The sequence below is a fragment of the Centruroides vittatus genome, unplaced genomic scaffold (genome assembly GCF_030686945.1).
Source record: "Centruroides vittatus isolate TY-2023 unplaced genomic scaffold, ASM3068694v2 contig_1035, whole genome shotgun sequence".
In the NCBI taxonomy this organism is placed as follows: Eukaryota; Metazoa; Arthropoda; class Arachnida; order Scorpiones; family Buthidae; genus Centruroides; species Centruroides vittatus.
In genome coordinates this window covers 1,088,670-1,115,556 of record NW_027120673.1, presented here as the reverse complement: position 1 = coordinate 1,115,556, position 26,887 = coordinate 1,088,670, and the positions used below count along the sequence as shown (strand labels likewise).

The window sequence follows — 26,887 nt, the reverse complement described above, 5'->3', positions numbered from 1 at the left end:
TCAGACCTGTAGAGGAGAGAACAACAGGTACAATAAGCACCCTATCCATCCTCCACATATGCCTTATTTCCTGGGTGAGATCTGTGTACTTGCTAATTTTTTCAGTGCATACATTTTGTATATTGTGAGTGTTTGAATGGATATGTCTATAATGTATGTGATTTTATTGTGTTTGTCAATGAGTGTGATGTCTAGTCTGTTGTGGTAAATTGTTTTATCTGTGATTATGGCTCTGTCATAGTACATTTTGTGCATGTTGTTTTCCAATACTGTCTGTGGAATGTATTTGTAGTATGGTTCGTGGATGTCTACTAATTTGTGTTTCTTTGCAAGCTCTTGGTGTATTATATTTGCTACTTGATTATGTCTGTGTAAATACAGTAGAGAACCGAAAATCGGAATCAATTGGGGACTGGGGTTGTTCAGATTAGTGATTTGTTCCGATTACCGATTATGTATGAATAAATATATTAACCTGTCCGATGTTCAAATTTTTCTCCATTGCGTGTCGCTTCGTGTTGAATTTTCGTTGATTTTAAGCCTAACGAAAATTTTTATAATAATAATCGAGGCTATCGTATTGTTAAAAATTATTTCTGCATTTTGTACAAACAAAATAAACATATTGAAGAATATAAAAACATGAAAATTATACTTTAGAAGTAAATTTAGTATCAAAAACATTCGATTCAGCATGACACAGTCCGACTAAAAATCATTCCGATTACCGGCGATTCCGATTACCAGGGTTCCGATTAACAAGTCTTTACTGTAATCTGTCTGTGCCAAGAGCTTGCAACCAGAGGTGATGTGTTGTATAGTTTCTGGCATGATGTGACGTTTTCTGCATGTGTCATTTGTGAGTGTTGTACCTTTGAGTATGTATTTTCTGTAGTTTTTAGTATTTATGACCTGATCCTGTATGGCGATCATGAATCCTTCTGTCTCCCCAAAAAGGCATCCCCGAGCTAACCAGCTGTTTGACGCAGTTTTGTCAACACAATCCTGGGCCAGGTCGTAAGGATGCCTGCCATGGAGTGCCTTTCGAGCCCACGATTGCTTAATGGTGTGTATGCTTTTTATATGTTGTGTTGTGTCCGTAAGACATGAGTGTAAGTTTAATGGTGTGTTATTTGAATCTGCTAGAGTTTACTGCTTTATGTAACTGTGATGTTTCTTGTTTTCTGTGGAAAAACTCTCGCAGTGACTGTATTTGTTTGTAGTGAAGGTTAACTATGTCAGTCAGGCCACATCCACCATCTTTACGTGGAAGGGTTAATCTTTAGGATTTAGGATGATGTTGTTTATGCTTAGTAAGTGTTGTTCTTGTTTTCCTTTGGAGTTGCTCAAGATCTGTGTGAGTCCAATGTATAACTCCAAAAGAATATGTAAGTACTGGAATGACATATGTGTTTATTGCTTTAACTGTATGTTTTGCATTTAACTGTGTTCTGAGAATAGCATTTAACCTACTTTGGTATTCTTTAATTAATCTTTGCTTTATTTGTGCATGTTCTGTTAGTTTGGCCTGTTGGAATCCTAAATACTTGTAGAACTTGCCCTTTTCCATGGATTCAATAATGTCTCCATTTCCAAGTGCAAAATCTTCTTTCTTCAGGATTCCTTTTTCTATGTGAAGTGTTTTGCATTTATCTAGGCCAAATTCCATTTGTATGTCCTTGGTGTATGAATGTGTGATTTGTAGGAGTTGATGAAGTTGTTTTTGTGTGGATGCATAAAGTTTTATGTCATCCATGTACATGAGATGTGACAGTGTAAACTGTGTTGTTTTTTCATGCCTGATATTGTAGCCATATTGTGTGTTGTTTAACATGTTGGATAATGGGTTCAAGGCTAGGCAGAACCAGAGAGGACTCAAGGAATCTCCTTGAAAAATTCCTCGCCTAATAAAAATTTGATTTGTTTGTATGGAAGTGTTATGGGCCCTGAGATGTAGTGTTGTTCTCCAGTGCTGCATAGTGTTTTGGAAGAATGCAATGAGTGATGGATGTATTTTGTACATGTGTAGAATATGTAGCAGCCAACTGTGTGGAACACTGTCGAATGCTTTTCTGTAGTCTATATATGCCATGTGTATGTTTCTGTGTTGTTTGAGTGCTTGCCGTAGAATGACTGAATCTATGAGTAACTGTTCTTTGCATCCCTTGTAATTTCTACGGCAACCTTTTTGTTGTTCCGTAAGAATGTTGTGTTCTTCAACATGTTTGTATATTTTGTTTGCAATACAGGATGTCAATAATTTGTAGAGTGTTGGAAGACATGTAATTGGTCTGTATTGTGTGGGGTCTGTGGTATTGTTGTTTTTAGGTTTCATGTAGGTGATGCCCGAGTAAGAAAATTTGGCATGTCTTGTGGATTGATGATGATGTGTGTCAGATGTTTAGCTAGTTCCTGGTGCAGTGATGTAAACTTTTTGTACCAGAAATTGTGAATGTTGTCTACACCAGGTGTCTTCCAGTTGTGTGTTCTGTTAACAGTGTATTGGAAATCATGTATGTTTATTTCAGCACAGGGCATAGTTGGTATGTTGTGCGAGTTTCTGTTCTCCTCCTCAATCCAGTCTGCATCAGCATTGTGCATGATAGCACTGGACCAAAGAGAAGACCAATATGTTGTGAGTTCTTCTTCTGTTGGTGTGCCACTGTGCTGTGTATCAGTGTTTGCTTTGTTATTAATTTGTCTGTAAAAGAGTTTTCATTGTTTGTAAATAATTTATTTTGTTGTTTTCGCAGTGTACATGTTTTGTATCGTTTGAGTCTACGTACTTTGGCAGCAAGTTTTTGTTTTAGTGTATCAATGTATTCTGTGATGCGTGTGTTGTGATGTTCATGTTTTGTGTGTGTTTTTATTTTCTTGAACAAAATGTTTTTGAGCTGTTTCCTTAATTTGAGTGTTATGTTGTTTTTAGTGTATTGTGTCAGCCTGCCTAATTGCTGTCTAATGTCATTTATTTGTGTTTCTATTCTTCTCTGCCAGGCAGGCTTGTGATAGAATTGTGTTTTCTGTGTATTTGTCTGTGATTGTACTTTCAGTCCATGGTGTGTCACAACTGTGACTGCCCCAGCATAAACTAATGTATGAATGTCTGTGTGTGTATAAATTGAATGAATGTAGTGTGGTAGTAAGTAGTGAGTGTTTACATAATTTAGTGTTTTTCCTACTTCCTTTGACGTGTTGATTTTTGGTATTCGTGGTCGTTGTGTGGGATCTGTGCCTGTATATTTAGTGAGTGTTTCCTGAAATATAAGTGAGAGCGTATTAACTAAATCCATGTCTATGTTATCAGTGATGGATGAGGAAGTGTCTGTAGTATTGTTAGTGGTAATTGTTGTATGTGTGTTATTATCAATGCTTGTTGCTGGATTATCCTGATAAGTTACATGATCTTCATTAAATGTTAGATGTTTCTGTCTGTTGATGTATTTGATCAGCAACCTGTTGTCTGATAAATTCAAGTGTTATTTGTGGGATAAGGTTGTTGTATATAATTGTTCGTTTTTGATCAACAACCCTTTGTTCGGTGACAGTGAGGTGAGGATACTGTTGTGTGAATCTATAGTGTAGTTGTTGTCTGTATGCTGTCATGTTTGTTTCGAGTTTTGTGATGGTGTAGTAAGTACGGATGATAAACTCATTCATTTCTACTGTCCATTTCATCCGTTGGCGTGGTTTTCCAGCCTTTGTGGTCTGTGGATGCATTGCCACAGAAACACCAAGGCTGGGTTGGTTCCTCACATCTGTTGAGGGCATTGCAGTAGCCATGCTTGGGCCGGTGCTGCTTTCGCCACCGGTAACCAAGGGAGACTGTGGCCTATTTTTCGAACATGAGCCTCTGCCTAACCCACGAACGCGGACTTTGTTAACCCGGGCGACGTCCGAGCCGGTATCACACTTTGATCTGGTTATTACCATAATAAATATCTCCACAGAATGTGGGTATGGTCACTCTTAGCTTCATTTCTCCCCATAGACCTTACTGGCATGGGTGTCCTTACCAGGAGCTTGTGCTCCAGCCTGCATTGCCCTATGGATCAGTAAAATTACTGGGCTCTCCCACCACGACCAGGTGGTGACCACGGAGAGTTGTTGTTATTATTGTTATTGTTATTGTTATTATGTTTCAAATGTTTTACACTCAGCTGATACTGGTGCTAAATGCTTTGCCTGACTAAAGTCAAGGCATAGTTACCCAAGCAAATGTAAAATTAAGTTTGTGTTATTAGTGTATGTGTCAATGTCCAGAAACTTCCTAACAATGTGACAAGTGTTCAATATTACAGCTTTCTGTAATGCCATGTATATGTTTTTATTAAGGTTTAATGTTTTTAAACATTATGGTATGACACCAGTGGAAGAGAGAACAGTAGACAACAGTGGTGTGCCATGACATTTGATGATAGGGAAGCTGTGTTTCCATCCATAAAAATTTTAAACAAATACTGGAAATGACAAAAAATAAACAGTTTATTCATTTTAATTCTAAAACAGACAATTGACACAAAACAAAGATCTAAGAACTTGTTTTTATTATTTTTTATAAACTAACTCTATTCGGCAATTTTTTTCCACAAAGTCATTAATTACTTTATCATAAAAATCGTTTGTCGTCAATTCCATCGAAGTATTTCAAAGCTCTTTTTCTATTGAAAGCAACAGTAGTGACAACAATCTTTCCCCTGACTGAGTGTTCCTTGTGAATGTATGAATTTGCTTCATTGTTGAAAAACTATGCTCAACAGATTCACTCATAAATGGTACCATAAAAATTAATGATATTAAATCGTATAATTCTTTTAGTACATATTTGTTCAGATTGTCATTAATTATAATATGTTTTATGTCTAAGAGTGGCTTGCCAATATAGTCTGGACATGAATATAAATATTGCAATTCACTATGTAATTTAGATAAATCAAAAAAATTCTCCATAAAATTTACTTAATTTAAAGAATTAATAAAACTCACTTGGGAAAATTGTTTTTCATAATATTTAAAATTATTAACATGTAAAAGTGATAAAAATTCTAAAGATTTTATGTCTGAAAATCTGTCAATATAATTATAATTAAAAGAATATAATTTTCTTTTAATTATAATTATATTGCTTTGTAAAGAAACATACATAAAAATAAGATAAAATCTTCTTTACTTTTTAAATCTTAAAACAATGCACTTAGTGAAATAGCTTCCTACAAGTGGCTAATGGATAGAATCATTGGAAGCATTATGTGATATTTTGGTGTGTAGCATCCACAAGCTAAACTGTGTTAGGTTGGTGCTCTGTAAAGCACATGCACGAATGCCTGTAATCTGGCAGCTTTATACGATTCTAATATTTTTGCCGTGGAAGCTATCCCATATTTGACAACACAGTGCTTCCATTGGGAATATGCATATATGAATTTATATTCAAATCTTGTCATTGTGTTTCACATGTATATAAATTTGTAATAAAATAAATAATGTGGTTATAATAAAATATTAAGTTTGAAAAACATACTGTTAAGTAAACCGAATAAAGATGTACTAAAAGAATTATATGATTTAATATCATTAATTTTTACAGTCCCATCTATGAGTGCGTCTGTTGAGCATAGTTTTTCAACAATGAAGCAAAACATACTGCATTAAGTAATTCAAAGTATGTTAAAATATGAAAATAATTGCACAATATGTATTTATATTTTAGAAAATACAAGAGAAGCGGCACTTCCACAGCTTCCATGGACAGCATGCCACTGATAGACACAATAAATACCTTATATATCCTCCACAGTTGTCTTATTTCTTGGATGAGTGGGAGTGTAATTGTTAATTTTGTCAGTGTTGGTAGTGATTCCAACACTGAAAAAATGGAATTATCTATAATATAAGCAATCTTATTACATTTGTCAATAAAAGTGATGTCAGGTCTATTGTGATGGATTGTTTTATCTGTGATTGTGTCTCTGTCATAGTATATTTTGTGTGTCATTTTCTAATATTGCCTGTGGAGTATATTTGCAGTATGGTGTAAGGAACCAAGTCCGAGCGTTATTTTTATTTTACTTTTATTTTGCTTATTATTCTATTTTTGTTTGGGGCTTATGTTTTGTTAGGACAAAGGTTTCCTCACCATTCACCTTAAGCATTTAAAAAGAGAAGAAATAAAAAAAAAAAAAAAAAAAACCAACTCACCGACGAAAGAAAAGCGCCATAGGACTCGCGCACTTTTGCACTTCCCGAGCGGCATAGAATAAGTCCGCACCGAGAAAGAGGGGGAAGACCCCACAAGCACGAAAAGACTCGCTAGACCTTAAATAATAAAACCGTCCCGGAAAATTGTAAAAACAAATAATGTAAAAGGTTAGTGAGTAAATTGTCGGAAAAGAGGCTGCCAGACGACAAAACAAGTTATTGTTAGTATTAAGTATGTAAATGAGGGGAGTGATCGCATTCAGAATTGTGACGTCACCTCACACTATAAATCCTGAGTCTCAAGTGAAGACGGAGAGGTGAATTCCGGATAGCAACGAGCTTGGTGAGCTTCGTAGCAGTAAGAGAGAAATGTCCGATAGGATCTCGAATAGTTCCAAGGTGATTTTGAAGTGATTCGAATTGTGGATCGACAGTCAGAGAAAGTCTTGAGAGTTTGAGGAAATAGGTTCCGAGTATATTGAGGTGACGATTAGGATCTCTAGTTTATAAGAATTATTGTTATAAGTTAAACTTTTGGTTTTGTCGGATTCCCAAGGGGAATAGAGTTAAGTTAGACATAGATTTGAATCGAGTATTGTCGGGTTGATTTTGTTGCATTTCATTGAATAAATTATTGTTTGATTTTTTTACTAAAGATTGTACATAGTTATTGCGAAACGACTAATTAAATCTTTACTTTTGTTGTTGACAAATCTTGTCGTTATTTAATTCGGTGCACGCTTAAAGTCTAGGCCTGGCACGCTAACGCGAATCCGAGTAAAGTACCCGGTAGGTTAACGGTTGTTTCCGGCACACGATAGTCTATAATAGTCGGACATTAAAATAGTACTTTACAATAGTACTTGGATGTTTAATAATCTGTGTTTGTGTGCAAGCTCTTGGAGTATTATATTTGCTATTTGATTACGCCTATGTAAATTGTTTGTGCTTAGCTCGCAACTAGAGATTATACATTGTATTGTTTCTGACAGAATGTGGCAAAAGTCATTTATGAGTCATGCATCCTTCAGAATGTTTTTTGTACTGTACTTTTTAGTGTTTATGACTTGAGTGGCAACCATAAATCTGACTAGGTGCTGCCTGTTTGGATAGTCAGCCAGTAGTTTGACATAGTTTTGTCAACATAGTCTGCATGTGCTTATTGCAGATTAAAAAGCTTTTTCAGATTAAAAATTAGTCTTTCTTGTAAAATGCTAACAACCATAAAAATAATTTTGTTTTAATGTTAAAATTAAATTTGATAATTGTTTCATAGAATATTGATGTAATCACTTCAACATACTATCATGTGGCTGCAAATTATTAAAATTTTCAATCTCATTAGTATAAAATATCTATCAATATGATTAATATATTAAATAGATAATCATCCATAAATGTAAAGTTTTAGTTCAGTTGACAAAAATAATTATTCATTTATTTTAAATATTTAAATCATAAAATAAATATCATATCAATCTATTTAATTTTAAAAAATTTATCTTTGTAAATTTTGAAAATTTCAAATTTTAAACAACTTAAGGACGTTAACAGGAGTTATTATGCTTCAACGAGAGTGAAGAAAATTGTGCCTCCCCACACACACACACTAACATCTATACATTCAGAAATTACCATTGAATTATTTTTTTTTCATTTCTTGATGTTTCAAGGTGTCCTGATTGCAAAAATGTAAAAATCTTGGTGGGTCATTTTTTGACCAATCACCATACTTTCTTTCTGTTATATACATAGTACATACCAGAATTATCCACCGTTTTCCTCTAGTGGAGGCACAGTGAACTATGTAAGCATGCACTCTTGGGACAAATTTGAATAAGCCTTATGAAGTTCCATTAGTGTGCCAGCAGCAAGTGTTGAGTAATTCACATTTTTCACAAACTTGTTTTTGAGTGTGCCCAAAAGCATGGAGTTTTGGGTTCAAAGCAGTGTGTTGTCATCAAATTTTTGTTTGTTCATGGTGAAAAAGCAGCCAATATTCACAAGCACATGAACATCTGTGGGAAGTCTGCTCTTGCTGACTGCACAGTTTGAAAGTGGGTTTGAGAATTTGCAGGTGGGATATTCCACCAATGATGAGCCTTACTCTGGTCACCTTTCTGTTGCAACTTCTGAAAACTGTGACATGATTACTGGTTAGTATGCAAAAGATATGCTGGACAAACATTTGCTGCCCATGATTTATGAACAGCATCCCAATTTTGCCAGCACAAATTTTGTCTTGCACTGGGACAATGCTCCACTGCTCAGAGCTCAAGTTGTTCAAGATTTTCTGATAAAAAAAGTCCATCAAAATCTTGCTGCATCCTCCATACTCACCAGATCTGGCTTCAAGTGATTTCTGGCTGTTTGCAAACCTGAATTATTCACTCCACAGTACACATTATTCAGCAAAATCTGCTCTTGGTGGTGCAGTTTTCCAATGGATCTGAAGGACTCCAGAAAATGAGTTTGCACAATGCTTTGACAACTGGTTAAAGAGATGTCAAGTGTGTCTGGACATAAACAGGGATTATGTTGAAATGTGACATCAAAAGTTTTCTTCAGAACAGACTGGTTTAGAAGTTATCGCTAAATGTAACGTAATTCTGGTATGCATCTTGTATAAAAGAGCCAGGAAAGTAAAACAGAAGTTCAATTAATGTTCATATTAAATGTTAAAGGCAACATTAAAAAATTTATTAGTTTGACATTTTTATAAATTGTAAATGAATCTTCAATATTAATAAAACTTATGGATAAAATTAAACTATCATATTTTACAGCATATAAGACACCTCTATTTCAGCACAAAATATTTAGGTAAAGAATTTACTGTATTTAAGCAATTCTGTGAATTTGGCACTTAGCACCAGTTTTTTTTTTTTTTTTTTTGTTTTTTTTTACTGTGTTCTGGCTTAAAGAAAGTAAAATTAGAATGCATACTTTTATTTATCAATAAAAAGTAAGAGTTAACAAAAAGAAATTTACCATTAAAATACTCTACATGAATACATGCAAAAACATCTTAGCTATAAAAATAATAATAATAGTAATTATAATATGTTTAATTAAACAATAACATTTTTATTAAAGAGGTACGGTAGATAGAGATTATCTTTAGCCTAATAAAGGTCATTTGGGAAATTCATTAGTATGAGCTTTCAGACAGGGTCTGAAATCGTGACAATTGAGTTGATTATATAAAAATTCCTGAAACAAAAACAAAATGAAAGTTATGTAAGGAAGAGAGGAAAAAACTGTAGTTGTCTAAACAAATGCAGTGTGGAGATGAACAAGGAGTCTTGGGGGCTCGCACATGTGATAGATAATAGATAAATGTCTGTCCCTGTAAATGTTCCATTTCTCCAGGTTCTCATATACAATCAACCTAAATTAGAAAATCAAGAAGATTTTCTAATTTAGAAGAGGAAGGATTGACGGTCAAAGGACATTGCGCTAGATCATTGGAATTGTAAAATGTCAGAGAAGAGGCACAGGTTTCATAATTCCAACAACATTGCCCAGTCAAAGTTGAAGAATGGTATCAAATAAACTCTTCAAAACGGGCCTTTCTTGTGACCCGAACCAGTCTCAGTTTTCACCTGGAGACAATGAAGAGACCAATCAGGAAGCAAGACAAGGGAACTAGAACCAATCAAAAGGTGAGATTTGAGGGAGAAAAATATAAAAATCCCGAATCTCAAGATTGAAACAGAGATCTTTGCCCATTGTTAAGCATGATAAATCTGTGTCACTTCTACCTGGAACACTTCCATCGTTACCCAACCTCGACATCGCTGCCCAACTTTGTCAAGCAAGCATGAAGACCAACCATCTGACCATCATAATCTCTGCCCCAGGGCTGTCACAAACCCTCAACATAGGGGTCAGCCGATGTGACGAACTCTTTGCCACCTGTGGACTGTGTTGAGCAAACTTTTGAACAACCTCTGGACAACCCACATACAAACAGTCATTTATGTCTCCAGCATCACCACCCACATACAGACAGCCCCTAGACTCTCCAACGCGGGATTAATTGATTCCCTTGAAAGTCAACGAACTCACATTAGTCTATGAGCAATCACAACTTCATATATAAAATGCAAGGAGATTTTTGAGCCTGTTTTTAAACAACAGTCATGTCTTATATTCCATAAAATATGATAATTATTTTTCATATTTTACAAAGCGATAAATATTATAAATATATATACATAGCCATGTTTATAATAAATATATTACCTTCTGTGATCATCAAAGATACATTCTTTGAAGGAACCAGTTGTATGTTCCTGAGAATGTGCTAGTGGCATGATATGGAGATTTTCTGATGGATGACTTGAAGAATTAGTAGAAAATTCCATTTTCTTACTATCTTTTGAATCAGAAGTAAAGCTGACATCATGAGATTTATTAGAAGTATCTATTTGTTTTGGTTCCTTAACACTTATCACAGATGATGAAACATTTTGTACATTACTTGGCACTAATTGTTGTGTAAGTTGAGATTTGGTTTCATTATATGGTTTATCTTGTGTAGAATGTTCATGAGATGATTTAGAAACAGGCAAGTAGGTAATAGGTAAACTATGAGGAGGAAGATCTGGAATTGACTGTATTTCTTGCAACATCCCATTAAGTAATTCATCTAATTGTTTACATTCTTCTTTTGGAGGAGACATATTTGGTTGTCCAACAGTAACTTCAGTCTTGTGAGAAACTTCAACTTCTAGATTATTAAGTACAGAAAATTTTGAGAATTATCAATATCAAAATTTTACTATTGCTTTTCAACTATAAGGTAAAACTATGTTTAAATTAATGCAATTATAATAGCAATACAGTAAGTTTTAAAAACTATCAATCAGTTTTGTAAGAATAATAGTTATAATCAGAATTTTTTTAATATGTTCAAAGATAGACATTTTGAAAAATATTAATTATTATTGAGGTTGCAGCCGAAATTTTCAATGCGAAAATGTGTACGTCAGAGTTCAGCGCTGCCTTCCTGTAAGCCTAGAAGTTTGACAATGGTGTTTGGAACATCAGTGGAATCATGTCGACGTTCCAAACATCATTGTCAAACTTCTAGGCTTACAGGATGATGGTGCTGAACGTCCAACATATACATTTTCGTGTTGAAAACATTGGCCACAACCTCGCTATTTATTATTAACCATTCACTTCAAATAATTTTTATGCAAGAATACTTAATTTTTAAAAAAATCTGATATTTTCAGTAAGCATCTCTTTTATGCAAAATTCTCACACAATTCATCTTCATAGAAATAAAATTAGTTTTAATATGAAAAAAATCTTCGCATTAAAAACTATTTGAATGAATTTTAATTGGCAATTCCTCTATATACATTCAATATTGTAATATATTTTATTTGTAATCAGTAACAAATATGTTAGTATATTTTAATAATATGAATTAAGTCATACAGATTAGAAGGAAATATGTTACTTTTTCAATGACTGAATCAAATTGTTGAGGAGTTGTTTATGAGTAATTTTTCTTATATTAAAAGTATTTTTAATTTTTATAGAACTGAATTGTGTAATTATTTATTTTCTAATGAGAGAGATGTTTCTAGATACATTAAAAAAAATTACAGAAATGAGTTTTCAATTATAATAATTAATAAAGACTAAATCATTAACAATTAGTTATTACAGATTTTTCTTAATGTAAGAAAACAGTTCAAACTGGCAGAAATGACAACTGTAGGATTTATAAAATTATCATGATACACATTTATATACTAACTGAGTGACTGATTTTGTTAAAGCAAACAACATTTAAGAAGTAAATTTGAAAACATACTTCACACTTCTGATTATTGCTTTCTTTCAAAAAATACTCATGTTTGATTTTATTAATATACACAAATAATTTTAAAATTGTAGTGTTGGACTGAATATTTGGGATTATTCAGTATTTGGATATATTTGGCCACAAAGTAAACATTCAGTATTTGGCCAATACTAAAAATATATTGTGGGGAAGTACTTGATCTTTAGAGTATTCCCCGTGCAGGAACAAATGAAAAGAAACTCCAATGAAAGGAACTTAAAGTTTATTTCAGTCCTTCCAATCACAAACAAAAGAAAAAAACACACACAAAAAAAAACAATCTCACGACTCTGCCGTCTACACGTCTACTCTCTCTTCTTTCTTCCGAAGAACTCCACTTTTTTCTCCCGTTGCGCATGCTCGATCTCCTCCCCCCTCTCTGTTTTTCTTTAGAAAACGCGGCCCATCCTTTCTTTTCCCAGCGGCCCACCCAAAGATCACGCAACAGAACACGTGATCCCTGGACCACACATCTCCCCTTCTCCCATTAACTTTTATGACAGAAAGCTTTTACGCTATGAGTGCCTCTCCCTTCTTTGCACTGTGAACCGCCCAAGGGGTTGGTTACGAGTCGGTTAAGTAACAGAACACGTGGTCTTCAGACCACATATCTCCCCTCCTCCCATTAACCTTTACAACAACAACAAACAGAATATATATATTTTTTCTTACACAATAGGTAATGTTGGGCTCACCGATATGCTACATTTTGTATCCTTACAAAGTTTAATATCTAATTGTAGTTTCCACGACTCAATGCACGGAAGTCAATTTGACGCCTTCTCAAATTGTACCCGTCACTCAAACTATCTTCAGTTTGAGGTATTCTCTCACCTTGATCTTTATAATTCTCACCGTTTTCTGGTAGAACAGTTTCCCTTTGTCTATATGCCCTGCGTTCGATTTGTTCCTCCTCTTCGTTATCTCGTATCTCGTCAGCTCTGACTGGTACTTTTCGTGGCGTACGTCCTTTCTTTTTTCTAAGATTAGCCAATTTGCTCTCGGGACCAACATACCTCTTGAGCCGGTCAATGTGGACCGTTTGGTCATCCCCATCCTTACATCCCCTTATTCTTACGTTCACTTCGTTTATCCTATCAACTATGCGGAAAGGCCCCAAATACTTTGCAGAGAATTTTCGTTTTGTAGGATCATGAAGAGGTCGTGCTAGCCAAACTAATTCTCCCACTTCAAATTTTCGGAGAGAGCGGTGTCTATTCCAATATTCCCGACTCATTCTTTTGCTCTCGTCACTCAGAGCGCGCGCTATTTTATGCGCGGTCTCGAGTCTCTCCACGAGATCTGAGCGGTAACTTTCTATGTTCTGGTTCCACTCGACTCTGTCTATCTTGTCACCATTAGGGAAACGGGGGTCAAAACCGTAAATTAAAAAATTGGGCGTCTCACCTGTGGCTGAATTTACAGCGTTTCTATACGCGAACATGGCTGCTGGGAGGTGGGTATCCCAATTACGATTATCCCCATCTGATATGCGGGCGATAATTTCCACAATTGTTTTATTAAACCGTTCAATGAGGCCATTAGACGTGGGACGGTATGCGGTCGTCACTCTTCGTTTGACCTCTAACATTCGGCACACTTCCTCCATCGTACTAGATGTCAAATTCGGTCCTCGATCCGATATTAGTACGGTCGGGCACCCGAATCGACAGACGAAATTGCAAAAGAATGCCTCGGCGATTGTGTTTGCATCTTGGGAGGGGATGGCCACGGCTTCAGCATATCTTGAGAATAAATCAATGAATACGAGTATATAACGGTTTGATCGTTCCGTTACTGGGAGTGGTCCTATAAGATCAACAGAGACTTCGACCATGGGGCGCGACGCTGTTTTGAAATCCTGGACGGGGGCTTTTCCTTTGTGACGATTATAACGCTGGCACACCTTGCACACTCTAACGAATTCCTCTATCCTTTTCCACATCTTCGGAAAGTAGAAATGGCGTTTAACTGCAGCAAACGTTTTGGCGATTCCCATGTGACCGGCAAGGGGGTGACAATGATGTGTCGAAATAATTTGATTGACTGCACTTTCACCAACACATCTTCTAATCATTCGACAGTCATCATCTACTTGGTTAATTGTCACAAGTTCACTGTCGATAATATCGAAATTTTCTATAGGCATATCCACCGTGTCGTTTGGTCTCTCTATCCCAAGAATTTTTCGTTTAATTGGACCGAAAATTTTATCGGTGTCCTGAGACTTTATTATGAGTTTGTCAATCTCTTCCATGGGTCTAGACTGATCCGATGTCACATTATTTGTAATCACATCACTGTGAACTCTTGAGAGAAAATCCGCAACCACGTTCTCTTTTCCTTTTACATGAGCCAAAGTCAGATCATATTCGCTCAATTCCATGGCCCATCGCATTAGGCGTCGGTTGTGATTCTGCATATGTTGTAGAAATACTAGTGGTTTATGATCGGAGTAAACAATCACCGGGCGTCCAAGTACAAGGTATCTAAAATGACGTAATGCTAGGACGATGGCCAGGCATTCCTTTTCCACAGTCGAGTACATTCTCTCGTTCCCTTGCAGCTTCTTACTATAAAATCCTATTGGGCTGACATGTTCCTTCTCCCCCACCCTCTGGTTCAACACTGCCCCTATGCATCCCTCGCTGGCATCGGTACTCAAAAGGAATTCGCTCTCAAAATCAGGATGCCCCAACGTTTGGGTGTTAAGTAACATTTCTTTAATTCTCTTAAAACTCTTTTCACATTTATAATTCCAATCGAATTTCGCTCCCTTTTTAGTTAAGTCGGTTAAGGGCTGTACTATATGGGCGAGATTTTGAATAAATGGTCGGTAATAATTGACCATTCCGAGGAATGCTCTAACGTCCTTTGTGCGAGATGGCGCCGGTACGTCCGTTATCGCTTTGACGTTCTCAGGATCAGGTTTGATTCCCTTTCCGTTTATGATGTGGCCTAAGTATCTTATCTCAGGAACACAAAATTTACACTTCTCTGGATTTAATTTTAGTTCTGCCTTATCTATGGCCTCCATAACTTTATGGATGAGTGATATATGTTCGCCTAAGTCGCTAGAGAATAGGACAACGTCGTCTTGGAATACAAAGCACGAATGTCCTATGAAACGAGCCAAGACGCAATTCATCACACTCTGGAAGTAACGACCACTGTTTTTTCCGCCCTGGGGCATGCGACACAGTTGATATTTCCCCCAGGGCGTGGAGAAAGCAAAAACCTCCCTTTTCTCCTTCTTGATGGGGATCTGAAAGTACCCCGAGCTCAAATCAAGGACTGAAAACACCTTACTTCCTCTGAATTGTGTCAGAATATCATCAACCCTCATCATAGGGAAGTCCTGACTAATGGTTACGTCATTTATCCGTCGTAAGTCCAACGTAAATCTAATGTCCCCATCGTCTTTGTTTACGATGTGTATGGGAGAGTTCCAAGGAGAATTACTCTCTTCTATGATTCCAGCCTCCAGGTAGGAGTTTATTTTCTCTTGCAACTTGGGAAGCATGATGTGGGGTATCCTATATTGCCGAGTGTTTATCGGTCTAGACTCAGATAGCTCGATATCATGGCAAAATTTTGATGTTCCTGTTAGGTTTTCAAGCTTTGAGGAGAAGCAAGAAGAGAAGGTATGTATCAAGTTAAGCATTTTACTTTGGTGGGGAGGAGGGATATGATCCACTTTTATTCCCTTTGGAACTGTACTTGTGGCATGACTCATCACTGTGAGCGTACACTCGTTACTTTTGTCTTCCTGTGTCCATGTGCTGATTTTATATAACAATTTGCATATCACTTCGCACTTTCGCAGGAAGTCGATTCCAAGAATGGCGTCATAATCAACAAACGTATTTGCTTTGACGCTCCCAAACTTCTGTTTTATGATCTTGCCACCACATGAGAGTTTCATACACATTACGGGTTCACAAGTTACAGACGGTCCACTTATTCCCTTCACCGATAGGGTTTCATTGACTATCTCGCAATTATCTCCGTCTAGTAGCATCTTTACTGTGTCAAGATTCATTAACGACCTTTCCGACCCTGTATCGATGAGAAATCGGACCTTCGTCGTCCCAATTGCTCCTCCGCATACCGGTAAACCATTAGTGTTTTGTCTTATGTTCAGAGCCAGCTTACAAACATGGCTGAGCCTGCAATCCTGGCCACTATTGCAAGCCCTTGTTAGTTTAACTGTTGTTTTGTTTTTGTCGGGCAGTTACGTGCAATATGTCCCGGATAACCACAAGCGTAGCACACATAGTCTGCTGCTTCTCGGATCTGGTCTTTTCTGTTAATGGTTGTCATTCGACTCATGTTCTCCGAAAGTTCTTCCACCTGTCTTACAAGCTTCTCTACGGTTTCTCTCAAATTGCCTTCCTTGTGTTCACCTGCTCCCTTATTGTTGGTGATATCCTCCTCAGTTTTTGTGGTGGTTTCTGCCATATTAACGTAACACGTGTTCTCTTTACGAAAAAACCTTTGCTCGATCTCATTAGCCTTCTCTGCCAGTCCGACTGCTTTATCAAACGATACGGGTTGATGGTTCAGTACTTCACGACGTAAACGAATATCTAAGCCCCTAATAAATTGATCCAAAAGTAGTTGTCCTTTGTTAGGTTCAAGATGTGGATTAGCCTCGATCACTTGGTCAACCGCTTCGCATAAGTGAACACGGAACTCCCATAGATCTTCTTCTTTCCGTTGTCTAATACCTGTATATTGTCTTAAAGCCTCTCCGCCGTCCTTCACACACTGTTGAAATTTTCTAATGATTCTTTCCCTTATTTTATCATAGTCTTCTCCATACATAGCCCGGGCCTCATTAAGAAAAGTTAGAGGTTTCCCTTTTAACCTAGCACTGGCTATTGTAAGGTAATCCGACTTTCTCCATGCGGCTAGCTTAGCAACGTTTTCAAATTGTAAGAAAAATTCTCTAATCGAAATCATGTCTGATGGTGTCCCTGTGAATGTGGGGACCATTCCGAGGTATCCGGCAATTAACGGTGGACACATCGCCGACTGTTCTGCTGAACTAACCTGGGTTTCGGATTCCATTTTCGTTGATCGTGTTTTCACAACCTGAACTACTATAACTTGGTGTGAAAATAGAGTCTTGAGATCAAATCCTGTCGCGGACGCCAATTATGTGGGGAAGTACTCGATCTTTAGAGTATTCCCCGTGCAGGAACAAATGAAAAGAAACTCCAATGAAAGGAACTTAAAGTTTATTTCAGTCCTTCCAATCACAAACAAAAGAAAAAAACACACACAAAAAAAAACAATCTCACGACTCTGCCGTCTACACGTCTACTCTCTCTTCTTTCTTCCGAAGAACTCCACTTTTTTCTCCCGTTGCGCATGCTCGATCTCCTCCCCCCTCTCTGTTTTTCTTCCGAAAACGCGGCCCATCCTTTCTTTTCCCAGCGGCCCACCCAAGGATCACGCAACAGAACACGTGATCCCTGGACCACAATATATTTGAAAATACATATTCAGACTGAATAATTCATCAAAGCCAAACTATTTGACTGAATGAATAATTTCATTTTAGTTTTGGGAGAGAGAGAGAGGTAGAGAGAGAGAGAGAGAGAGAAGAAAGAAAAAAAGATAAAAACAAAATAGAATGAAAGAACATTTAAAAACTCAGATAATGAAAATTATTATTATTTATATCTTTCCTAAAACAATATAACTTTAACATTTGCTCATTCATTTATTATTTATTAACTATCATAATCCAAGAGTGATAAACTAATGAAGAAACATTAATGCATCTATATTCATAGGAAGTAAGCAATTTTCTTCATATCAATGTTCTGCTCTTGAAAATAATATGTAAATGGAAACAAAATGTCTTTACACTTGGTTGTTCTTTCAAGTGTTTTTAAACAGCATAGTTTTTTTTATAAATATGATCATTTTTTCACAATATCATAAAAATACATAACAGGTATATCATAAATACCATATTGATAGCAAGGGAAATCATTTATGCAAATTCTCTTATCAAGAGAAATACTAAACACAACACAGCAACTTCTTTTAAAGTATTGTTTTATACCATACATTTCAGTTAATTCAACTATAAATCTTTCAATTACTTTTGAAAAATGCAAGTATTTCTTTTATCTAAGACAATATTATTTCTTTATACAAAAAAAATCACCAAATAAAACTTTATCACTGTTTATAAAATTCTCTTATTTTTTCCACTAGTTACATTTTCGTGAATAAAAAAACCAAAAAAATTTTCACTGATGTGAAAAAAAACAAAATAAATGTTTATTTAGTTTCATACAGGTTCACCACAAAAGAAAAGATATTAATTTTGAGAGAGACATAAAGGCACTGCTGCAGTTCTATCTCAAAGTTTTTCCATACCCAAAGTGTGATTCACCACTTGGTGTTTACATTCACCCCACTATAACTCCTTTTATCAGAAATAACTGTTCTTTTTATCTTGTTTTGATTAGAAGTTACAACTCCAAATTGTTCAAATCTACATTCCAAAATGAATATTCATTCCACTGAACTTCATTTTAAATCCTCTTTCCATTGACAATTTTTTAATTTTATTTTTGACACTCCAAACCTTTTAAATCATAAAGTACTATGTTTAAAAATGATGAAAAGGTAAAAATGTATAGAAAAAAAATGCTACAGTAATGTATTGATACTCTTAAAATCTCTTGAGAACAAAACAAGCACAAAAATAATAAACATGAATATAATTGTAAAGAGCTGTATTAGCAAAGTGTTCTAAAGATTGCATTTTAAAGAAAAGTATGACTAATAAATTTTATTTTTTGAATAATCAATTAATCACAATAAAAATGTTATGATTAAACTTTCTCTCGGGAAAGTACCTAATTTTAAAAAAAGAACACACATTATATCAATATATTTTATCCAAACAAACTGAATACATAACAGCTTATATGCACTGTATCTGTTGTATTCTGCACACTTCTTTAGTCAAATAATTGTTGTGAGTAGTACACAGATTCAAATAATGAATTAGTCTTGTAAAAGATAACATACTAAAATTTATAAATGATTCATCTATTATATTTTATAAGCTCATGCTACATTTAATGAATGCACAGGATTTCTTAAAGCTTAAGGCCTCATCTGTGGAAGACGATGATGATATAAGTATCTATTGAATCTAAAAATAATAAATAGAATTTCATAAGTTGGGCAGTGAATGAGAAGCATACCAAAACTAATAAGAAGTGGAAGCAAATTAAAAATGGTTTTGTTTTGTATTGTTAGCAAATTAATGAAGAATATAGTATTTAAGTGTTATTTAAATTTTCATTTTTTATGCTCTATGCTTGAAACCTGTTAACCCTCTCATTTTGCATGCAACATGTTGCCAGCCTATGACAATTTTTCTTTATTGTACAGTACATGATCACAAGCATAATGCAGCAATTTTCCATTCTGACATCATTTCTAGTGACCTGAAATCATCTAAAATGATATGGCAGTCTCTCACAATTGTTTCAAGAGAAAGTCATGGCATCATGGATATTTATGAGTTATGAATGACATAATGACATATATACAATGGTGATATTCGAAATATTTAACAAGGAGTTCGCTAGCAGAAAATTTTTCCCTGACAATCACCGACAAATGAAATGGAAGTTTTGAATAAAAATAAATACAACACCTTTTCTTGCAACCGTATATCTAACAATCAGTGGCGTACTTGGAACGTAACGAGCTATGGGTGAAGGGCAGGTAACGATAATATTTTAGGGCTGTCGACCGTTTTTTTTTTTTTTTAGGCAGGGGTAATCTTTACCGCGAAATCGCGCTTCTCGAAATACACATGTGTCATCATCTCTCGAGATACATTATACTTTTTCTTTGGTTGTCCATAGCCCAACACGTGTTCGACAGCCATCTTGTATTATCTCGCGCGCGTGGCATTCTGGGATCTCTCTTATCACTGGATCTACTTTCAAGAACTCTCTTGAATCGATCGCGATTAAACCTCGATTGAAACGGTCGAGAGAGATTGCACCAAGACATACTCCCTGACCTTCTCACAATCCAGATTGAAATGCTCGGTACGAACGAGGTATAAGGCTCTAGTTTAGTAGTATTACAGAGTATAATACGCATATTTTAATATATTTAAAAAAAAAAAACAAACCCACTGAGAAATGTTTCGTGTGTTTAACAAGGTTCGGGAAACTGAAAATTTTAACAACGGGTTCAGCCGAACCTGTGCGAACCCGCCGAATATCACCACTGCATATATAGTCTGCAAGTTGTTATGACCTCAAACACTTATCTCTATAAGACAGCCTGGAATGCTACAACCTTCAACAATTTAAATGTTTTTATGGGTTTATTTTGTGCCTGAAAAATATAGAAATATCATTTTCTGGTCTTTCTGTGAAACACCTCAACCTCACATCATTTATTTCCAGTTGAACTCATCATATTAGACCATACTATTGAAAAGATTTGAAAGCCAGTCAAAATTTTGCATGTGCAGAAAAGACACATTACAGGATTTTTCAGAATTGTCAAATTTGAGAAACAGTAACTATGTGCAGAGCATAATTATGTGTGAAAAATCACTGGAAATCACTGTCTTATGCAAACAGCTTTGCTAAAAAACAAACCATTTTTATATTTATTTAATGCTGTGTGGAAAATTCTTTGGTATACCCATTTAATTATTTATATGATTTAATTTGAACTTTCCAAATTACAAAATAACAATCATTAATTGGTTTGTAAATTTTTGTTTTATTTTGTGTTAAATAATTTTCAGGGAAACCTTGTGTATGCTTGGATGAAATTTTTTGTCCTGAAAGTATTCTGTACTGTACATCTGCATTATACTATTATATATATTGAAATTCAATCGTAGTTAAATTTTGATCTATCAGCCTATACATATAAATGTGTGTGTGAATGTGTATATATTTTATATAGTAATTAAACATGCACAAATAGTAATATTAAATACTGAACAATATCAAGATTAACAGAATACATCTGAATGAGAAACTAGACTGCAGTTCTTATGTTTTGGCTGCTTCAAAATATATACAAAGGAATGATTATTTGTTCTTTACATGTCTCTTATAAAACAATTCTTGTTATGAAATAAGTATGTCAAAACTCTCTCTCTTTGTCTGAATGTCTCATTCCAAATCAGAATCTTCCAATAAGAGTGTGTGCACAATATGATTATGACAAAGCTTGGATTAACAGATTTGTTAAGGGATATAATGCATATATAATGCATTCTGATTGGATGAATGAATATAAGCAAACATGATCTCAATATGATGTGAGTGTTTGGACACATCAATTACAATTAGTTGTACTAGTTTCATCACTTTTTATATTTCCTAATAACAGTAGCTGCAAGATATGGAAATACTATAATAAAACAGCATTATACAGGAAATGTTTATTAGGGTATTATTTTATAATGGATAAAAATTATTATTTTTGAATAGTATATGTACAGAGATGGCAATATAAAAGGAAAATTATTACAAATTTTAAGTGATGATAATAAATGCATTCGATAGAATCTTTACATTTAAGTAAAATTTGAATTTAAAAATTCAAATCAATAGGAATGTTAAATTTTGAAACAGTACTTCAACAGAGTAAAGTTTGTAATCTGTTTCACTATTTCATTAATTTTTTAAATTAACAGAAGTTTTTAACAGCAAAGATTTATTTTAATTTACTATTTAGGAAGTACAGCATCATTATCAAAAATGGTAATAAACAACTTACGAATAATACCAGACGTTTGAGTGATATTTCCATTCACTTGAACTTGTTTTGTTGCAAGAGGGGGAGAATGAGCTGTTACTTGTATACCAGATGCAGATGATATTCCTGAGTCCATACTGAGATGTGGACCATCAGCATCACTTAAATTATCTTGATTATTTGGTGGTGATGAAGATGATGATGATGATGTAATTATTAATGGCTTTTTCTTAATAACAGTTGCATACAAACTACCATCCAATGGTCCCTCAGTATGATGAACTAAATTTATAAGGATAAATAACTTAAAATATAATAAGGGATAAATTTTAATAAATTACAGTATTCGCTGAAATAACAAAAAAGATAGTATTGTGTTTAGCAGAATATATGGAATAATCATAAGATTTCTAGCTATTTTAATAAAAATAAATATATATATATATATATATATATTATGCATTAGTATAACAAAAATTATATTTTTTAAATTAAACTTTACTAAAGAAAATTTTATATAAGCAGTGTCAATATTTCTGCAAAGCTTGAAACTGTCATACATTTTTGAAACTGATGGGAAATAATATTCTTTACACATATTCTGTAATTTATCAAAAGTACACTTTATATCTGTACATATTAAATATGTATCAATTCAATATCAATATAGTATTTTAAAATCATTAAAAAGAATTTAAATAACAATGCATACTGCATTGCAATCAGCATAAATTCAATGTCTCTTAAAATAATGCTATTTCTAATGAGTATTCTGTATCAATGTTATTAGAAAATAACCAGATGCATTTTATTATATTAATAACTTTTTATTAATTCATTATTTACAATCATTCTTTGCTATAAATCTAATAGTTTTCTATAATGAATATAGAAGGCATTCATATTATTAGAAGTTAAATAAACAATTATTTAAAATTATCTTAGAAAATAATTATAAAGAACTTTAGTAATAGTGCAAATCAAGATATACATAATCCCTTTTAATACTGAAATATATTCTAAGAGAATTACACAAGTCTATCTTTCTATTATTTTTTACAAATTAGCTATAACATTTTTTCTTTTATACTATAATGGATTTTTTATTTCAACAAAAACAATTGTAAATCATAATCCTGTTCAAATAATTATATAATTAAATATACACACACAATTTATTTTACAGTTTACTTTTTAATAAGAACAAGCTTTTAGTATTTAATTTGCTGGTTTGCATGTAATATTTTAATTTTTATCATTTCATTAACTGGCAGTAATTTTATTTGAAAATATCCATTTGAAATAAAAATATCCAGAAATTTATTCATTTATTATGCAATGAAAGAATTTTATAACTTTTATTATCAATATTAAGATTCAAATTTTTGTTCTTCTGTAAAAAGCAATACTGAATTATACACCTAAAGTTTATCTACTATTAGTGAATAGCTTGCAGTGGAAATTTAATAACTCTATCATGTATGTTTCCAAATTATGCCTTTGATTCTAGGTTCAGTCTTCATTAATCTCTTAAATAAAGGATAATAGTTTGGACATCTGTACAGTTTTGGAAAACATCCATATTCAATCACAATTTAAAGAAAACAGATAGTTCTTTCTAGATTTTATCAATGTTATTAATTACAAATAAAATATGTTACAATGTCATAAATTATATTTTAAAACAACAGTTTTAGTAAATATAGGCAAAATGGGTCTTTATAAAACAGGAATTGCTTAAAATTTACATAATGTTATCATGACAAAGAATTTCACATGTCAATCAGAAATCTTGCACCAGTTACAAAAATGTTGCAATTTTTGTTTTAAGTGCACGTTTTAAGTTAATAAAAAACAAATGCAATATATGAGCCATTTTCTTTGAAAGTGGCGTAAGTCCATTTTTGACAAAAAGTTAGTTAATGATAACAATGAATGCAATCTGCTATGAGTTTTTTATCTATAAACAGTTCCCCAAAAAAATCCTTCAAAAATTTCATCATTTTGTCAATATAAATTTATGTAGTTAATGAAATTACAAATATAATTATTTGGAAGTGGTGTAAGTTGTTCCACTTTCCACAAAGTAGAAGGAAATGTATCAAAATAAGAGTTTATTTTATAAATACCTACCTGAATAACTGTCTGATTCTAAGGTTATATTATCCATTTCAAATATTATATAATATAAAATGTACACTTGTTATAAAATTAACAATTTATTAGTAATTTTAGAGGTAATCATACTTAGTTACTTCAAGTTAAGTGAACAAACAGAACACACTACTGTTTTATACTCTACAAAAAATGCAGGAAAATACCAAAATTCCAGTGAACAAACAAAAATTTGAAAATATAATACTAGCACCTTTATATCATCATGCCAAGCCATCACATCTGAAAAATTCAATGATATGATGGATCTATTACCTTATATTCCTCCAATACATCATGACTATTTTCGAAAACTTCCTCATAATGATAAAAATTAAAAATGGCACACATTAACATAAAGTTGTAATTAAAGTAATTTAAATGGCATTACCTGAAGAAATATTGAAATAAAGCCTTTTTATTTTATTTTTTTTTGACATTTAATAAAAATTTCATTAAAAAATTGGTTTGATTCAATTGAAATCTCATATTTAATATTTCATAAATGGTAAGATTCTACATTCATGGAACACCGGGGATGTAAACCACACGTACCTGAACCAATTACCAATGTTGGAAAAACTGAAAAAATATGTCATTAACGTTTTCGAACTTTGGAAGTTCTTCCTCAGACGATAAAAGCAATGGAACGCAGATCCAGAAATAGAAAGATTATTTTTAAACAAAATCAAACACTTCACATTAAAGTTGTTTGATCAGACATGCGCATTCAGTGAGGGTAGATGACAATTACAGGTCCATGTTGATGAGGGCCTGCCAGGCAACGGACAGATTGAGCTCTTCTTTATAATTTATGTAGGTGGTGGTGTGGCTAGATTTGTAAATGGAGATAGCCTCCAACCACCTCAGGTGTTCAGGGTGAGGCAAGGTGATGATGAGCCTCACTTGGTTGAAGGCCGCCTTGATGTCAGGATCGGCCGCGTAAATTGCAAGAGCCGTAGAGTTCCTCCCATGTAGAATATCTGCATTGTGCTCATGTATTCTGATTCCCAATGATCGTTTGGTTGAACCAATATAAACAAGGTATCTGTGATCCTTAAGAGGTATAAAGTAAACGTCCAGAAGTCTGTTGGGATCGGGGAAATCCTTCCTGTTACGGAGGATGGTAGGACATCTTCTGTATGTGATCTTAATACGACATTTGTTGGCAATCCCCCTTATATAACGAAGCCATGTACGAATTATATGTGATGGGGGATCCGTGTCTCATCTTTTGGTGGATTGTCGTGACGTGAGTGGATGGTGGATACACATGCAGAGCGATGGTGACAATTAATCAATCTATTGATTAGCTTGTGGTACCTGTGGATGGTCACTAGGTGTTTGATATGTTCTAATTCAGTGGCAAGTGCTGCTGGAATGGATGAATGTGAAAACGCCCTCTTAATTAACATGTTGAATGTGGCGATCTTGTATCGGAAAGGGTCTCATGACCCAACCGGGATGTACCTGGTTTACAGTAGACTGAGGTGTGTACAGACGATCCTTTGATGTTTAGATGCAAGAAGTGCACCTCCATATTGTTAGCCTGCTCTATTTCTACAGTTAAGCCATAAGGGTTGTCATTAACCGATTCTACAAATGCCATCACATCCAGTACATTTCTCCATAAGATGATAATGTCGTCAATATATCTTTTGTACAAAATGATGTTAGGAAGATACTGCGGGAGGACCTTGTGCTCCAATTGCCTGATGACCATCTCGCATAAGTCTCAAGCTACTGGGTTCCCCATAGGGACTCCTCTTTTTTGTGTGTAAACTGTTCCATTGAACATAAAAAACGAATTTTAACACAACATGTGGGTCATCTCCAGTAGTTGTTTGTGCAAGGTGCGATCTCCAACAACTCCGAAGAGAAGGTCCCTGAGAGCGCAAAATGCGGAAGTTTGAAAATGTTAACAACATTTTCGAACTTCCAAAGTTCAGAAATCGTTAATGACGTATTTTTCCGTTTTTTCCAACACCAGTAATTGGTTCAGGTACGTGTGATTTCATAAATGTATGATTTTCACATTTTGTTGACTTTGAAAGTGGTGTAAGTCCATTTTAGGTCATCAAAAGTATAAATTTCTTTTAACTAATACTTTAAAAACGATCACATTATAAACTTAAATCAATTTAATATTTAAAAAACATAAAATGAGCATATTAACATATACCAATATTTTTCAAACCATTCAAATACAAACCCTTAAATATCTCCATATAATATAAAATGGACTTACACCACTTTCAAAGAAAACAGCTCATGTTTTATAGTGTTTCATTTGTAATTTTGTTTACATTTCAGATTATTTTACAGAATTTAATTATCTTTTAAAACTTTTGAGTTATTTAATAAGAAGTTTGTATAATTGGGATGACCACTACTTTCAATGACCATTAAGAACACAGCTCACAAATGTTTCTTTGACAAGAACATAATAGAATATTTGAGAGAGAATTCTGAACTAGAATTAGCCATAAATAGTGAACACCTTTGTAATGTAGTACAAGGTTGTTCTGAACCCTGAAAGGCATTGCATTGTTGCTCTCAGAGTCTGGGTCACCCAGAAGATAACAGGAGCCTGAGGCAAAATGCATATTAGGAGCCCTAAAGCAGAATAAATTATTATATTAAAGTAAACAAAATAAAGAAAAAACTTGTATAGAGATACAAATGAAGTAGGGACAATTTTGTCATTTTGCCCCTCCCTTTGGGCATCCCTGCTCAGAGTTATGAATAGGAGAAGCTGGATATTTTCCTCTGGGTCTACAGAAAACTAAGGGGACTGTAGTGGTTCCTATCTCTATAAAATTAATGTTATTTTTACTAACAGAAAATAAAATATTTTAAACTGCATTTTATGAATAAACATTCTATGTA

General features: G+C 34.1%; 1 protein-coding gene across 14 annotated transcripts in view; it reads right to left on the bottom strand.

The window, feature by feature from the left end:
* The window catches only part of LOC136969221 (tensin-1-like), a 221,473-nt gene that overhangs the window by 56,582 nt on the left and 138,004 nt on the right, over positions 1 to 26,887 (bottom strand). For all 14 annotated transcript variants that reach the window (XM_067263326.1, XM_067263351.1, XM_067263345.1 and 11 more), the window contains 2 exons: positions 21,866 to 22,126; positions 10,447 to 10,933 (listed from right to left, as the gene is read on the bottom strand). In XM_067263326.1, coding sequence (XP_067119427.1) covers positions 10,447 to 10,933; positions 21,866 to 22,126 — 748 coding nt within the window. The remainder of the gene's footprint in view (positions 1 to 10,446; positions 10,934 to 21,865; positions 22,127 to 26,887) is intronic.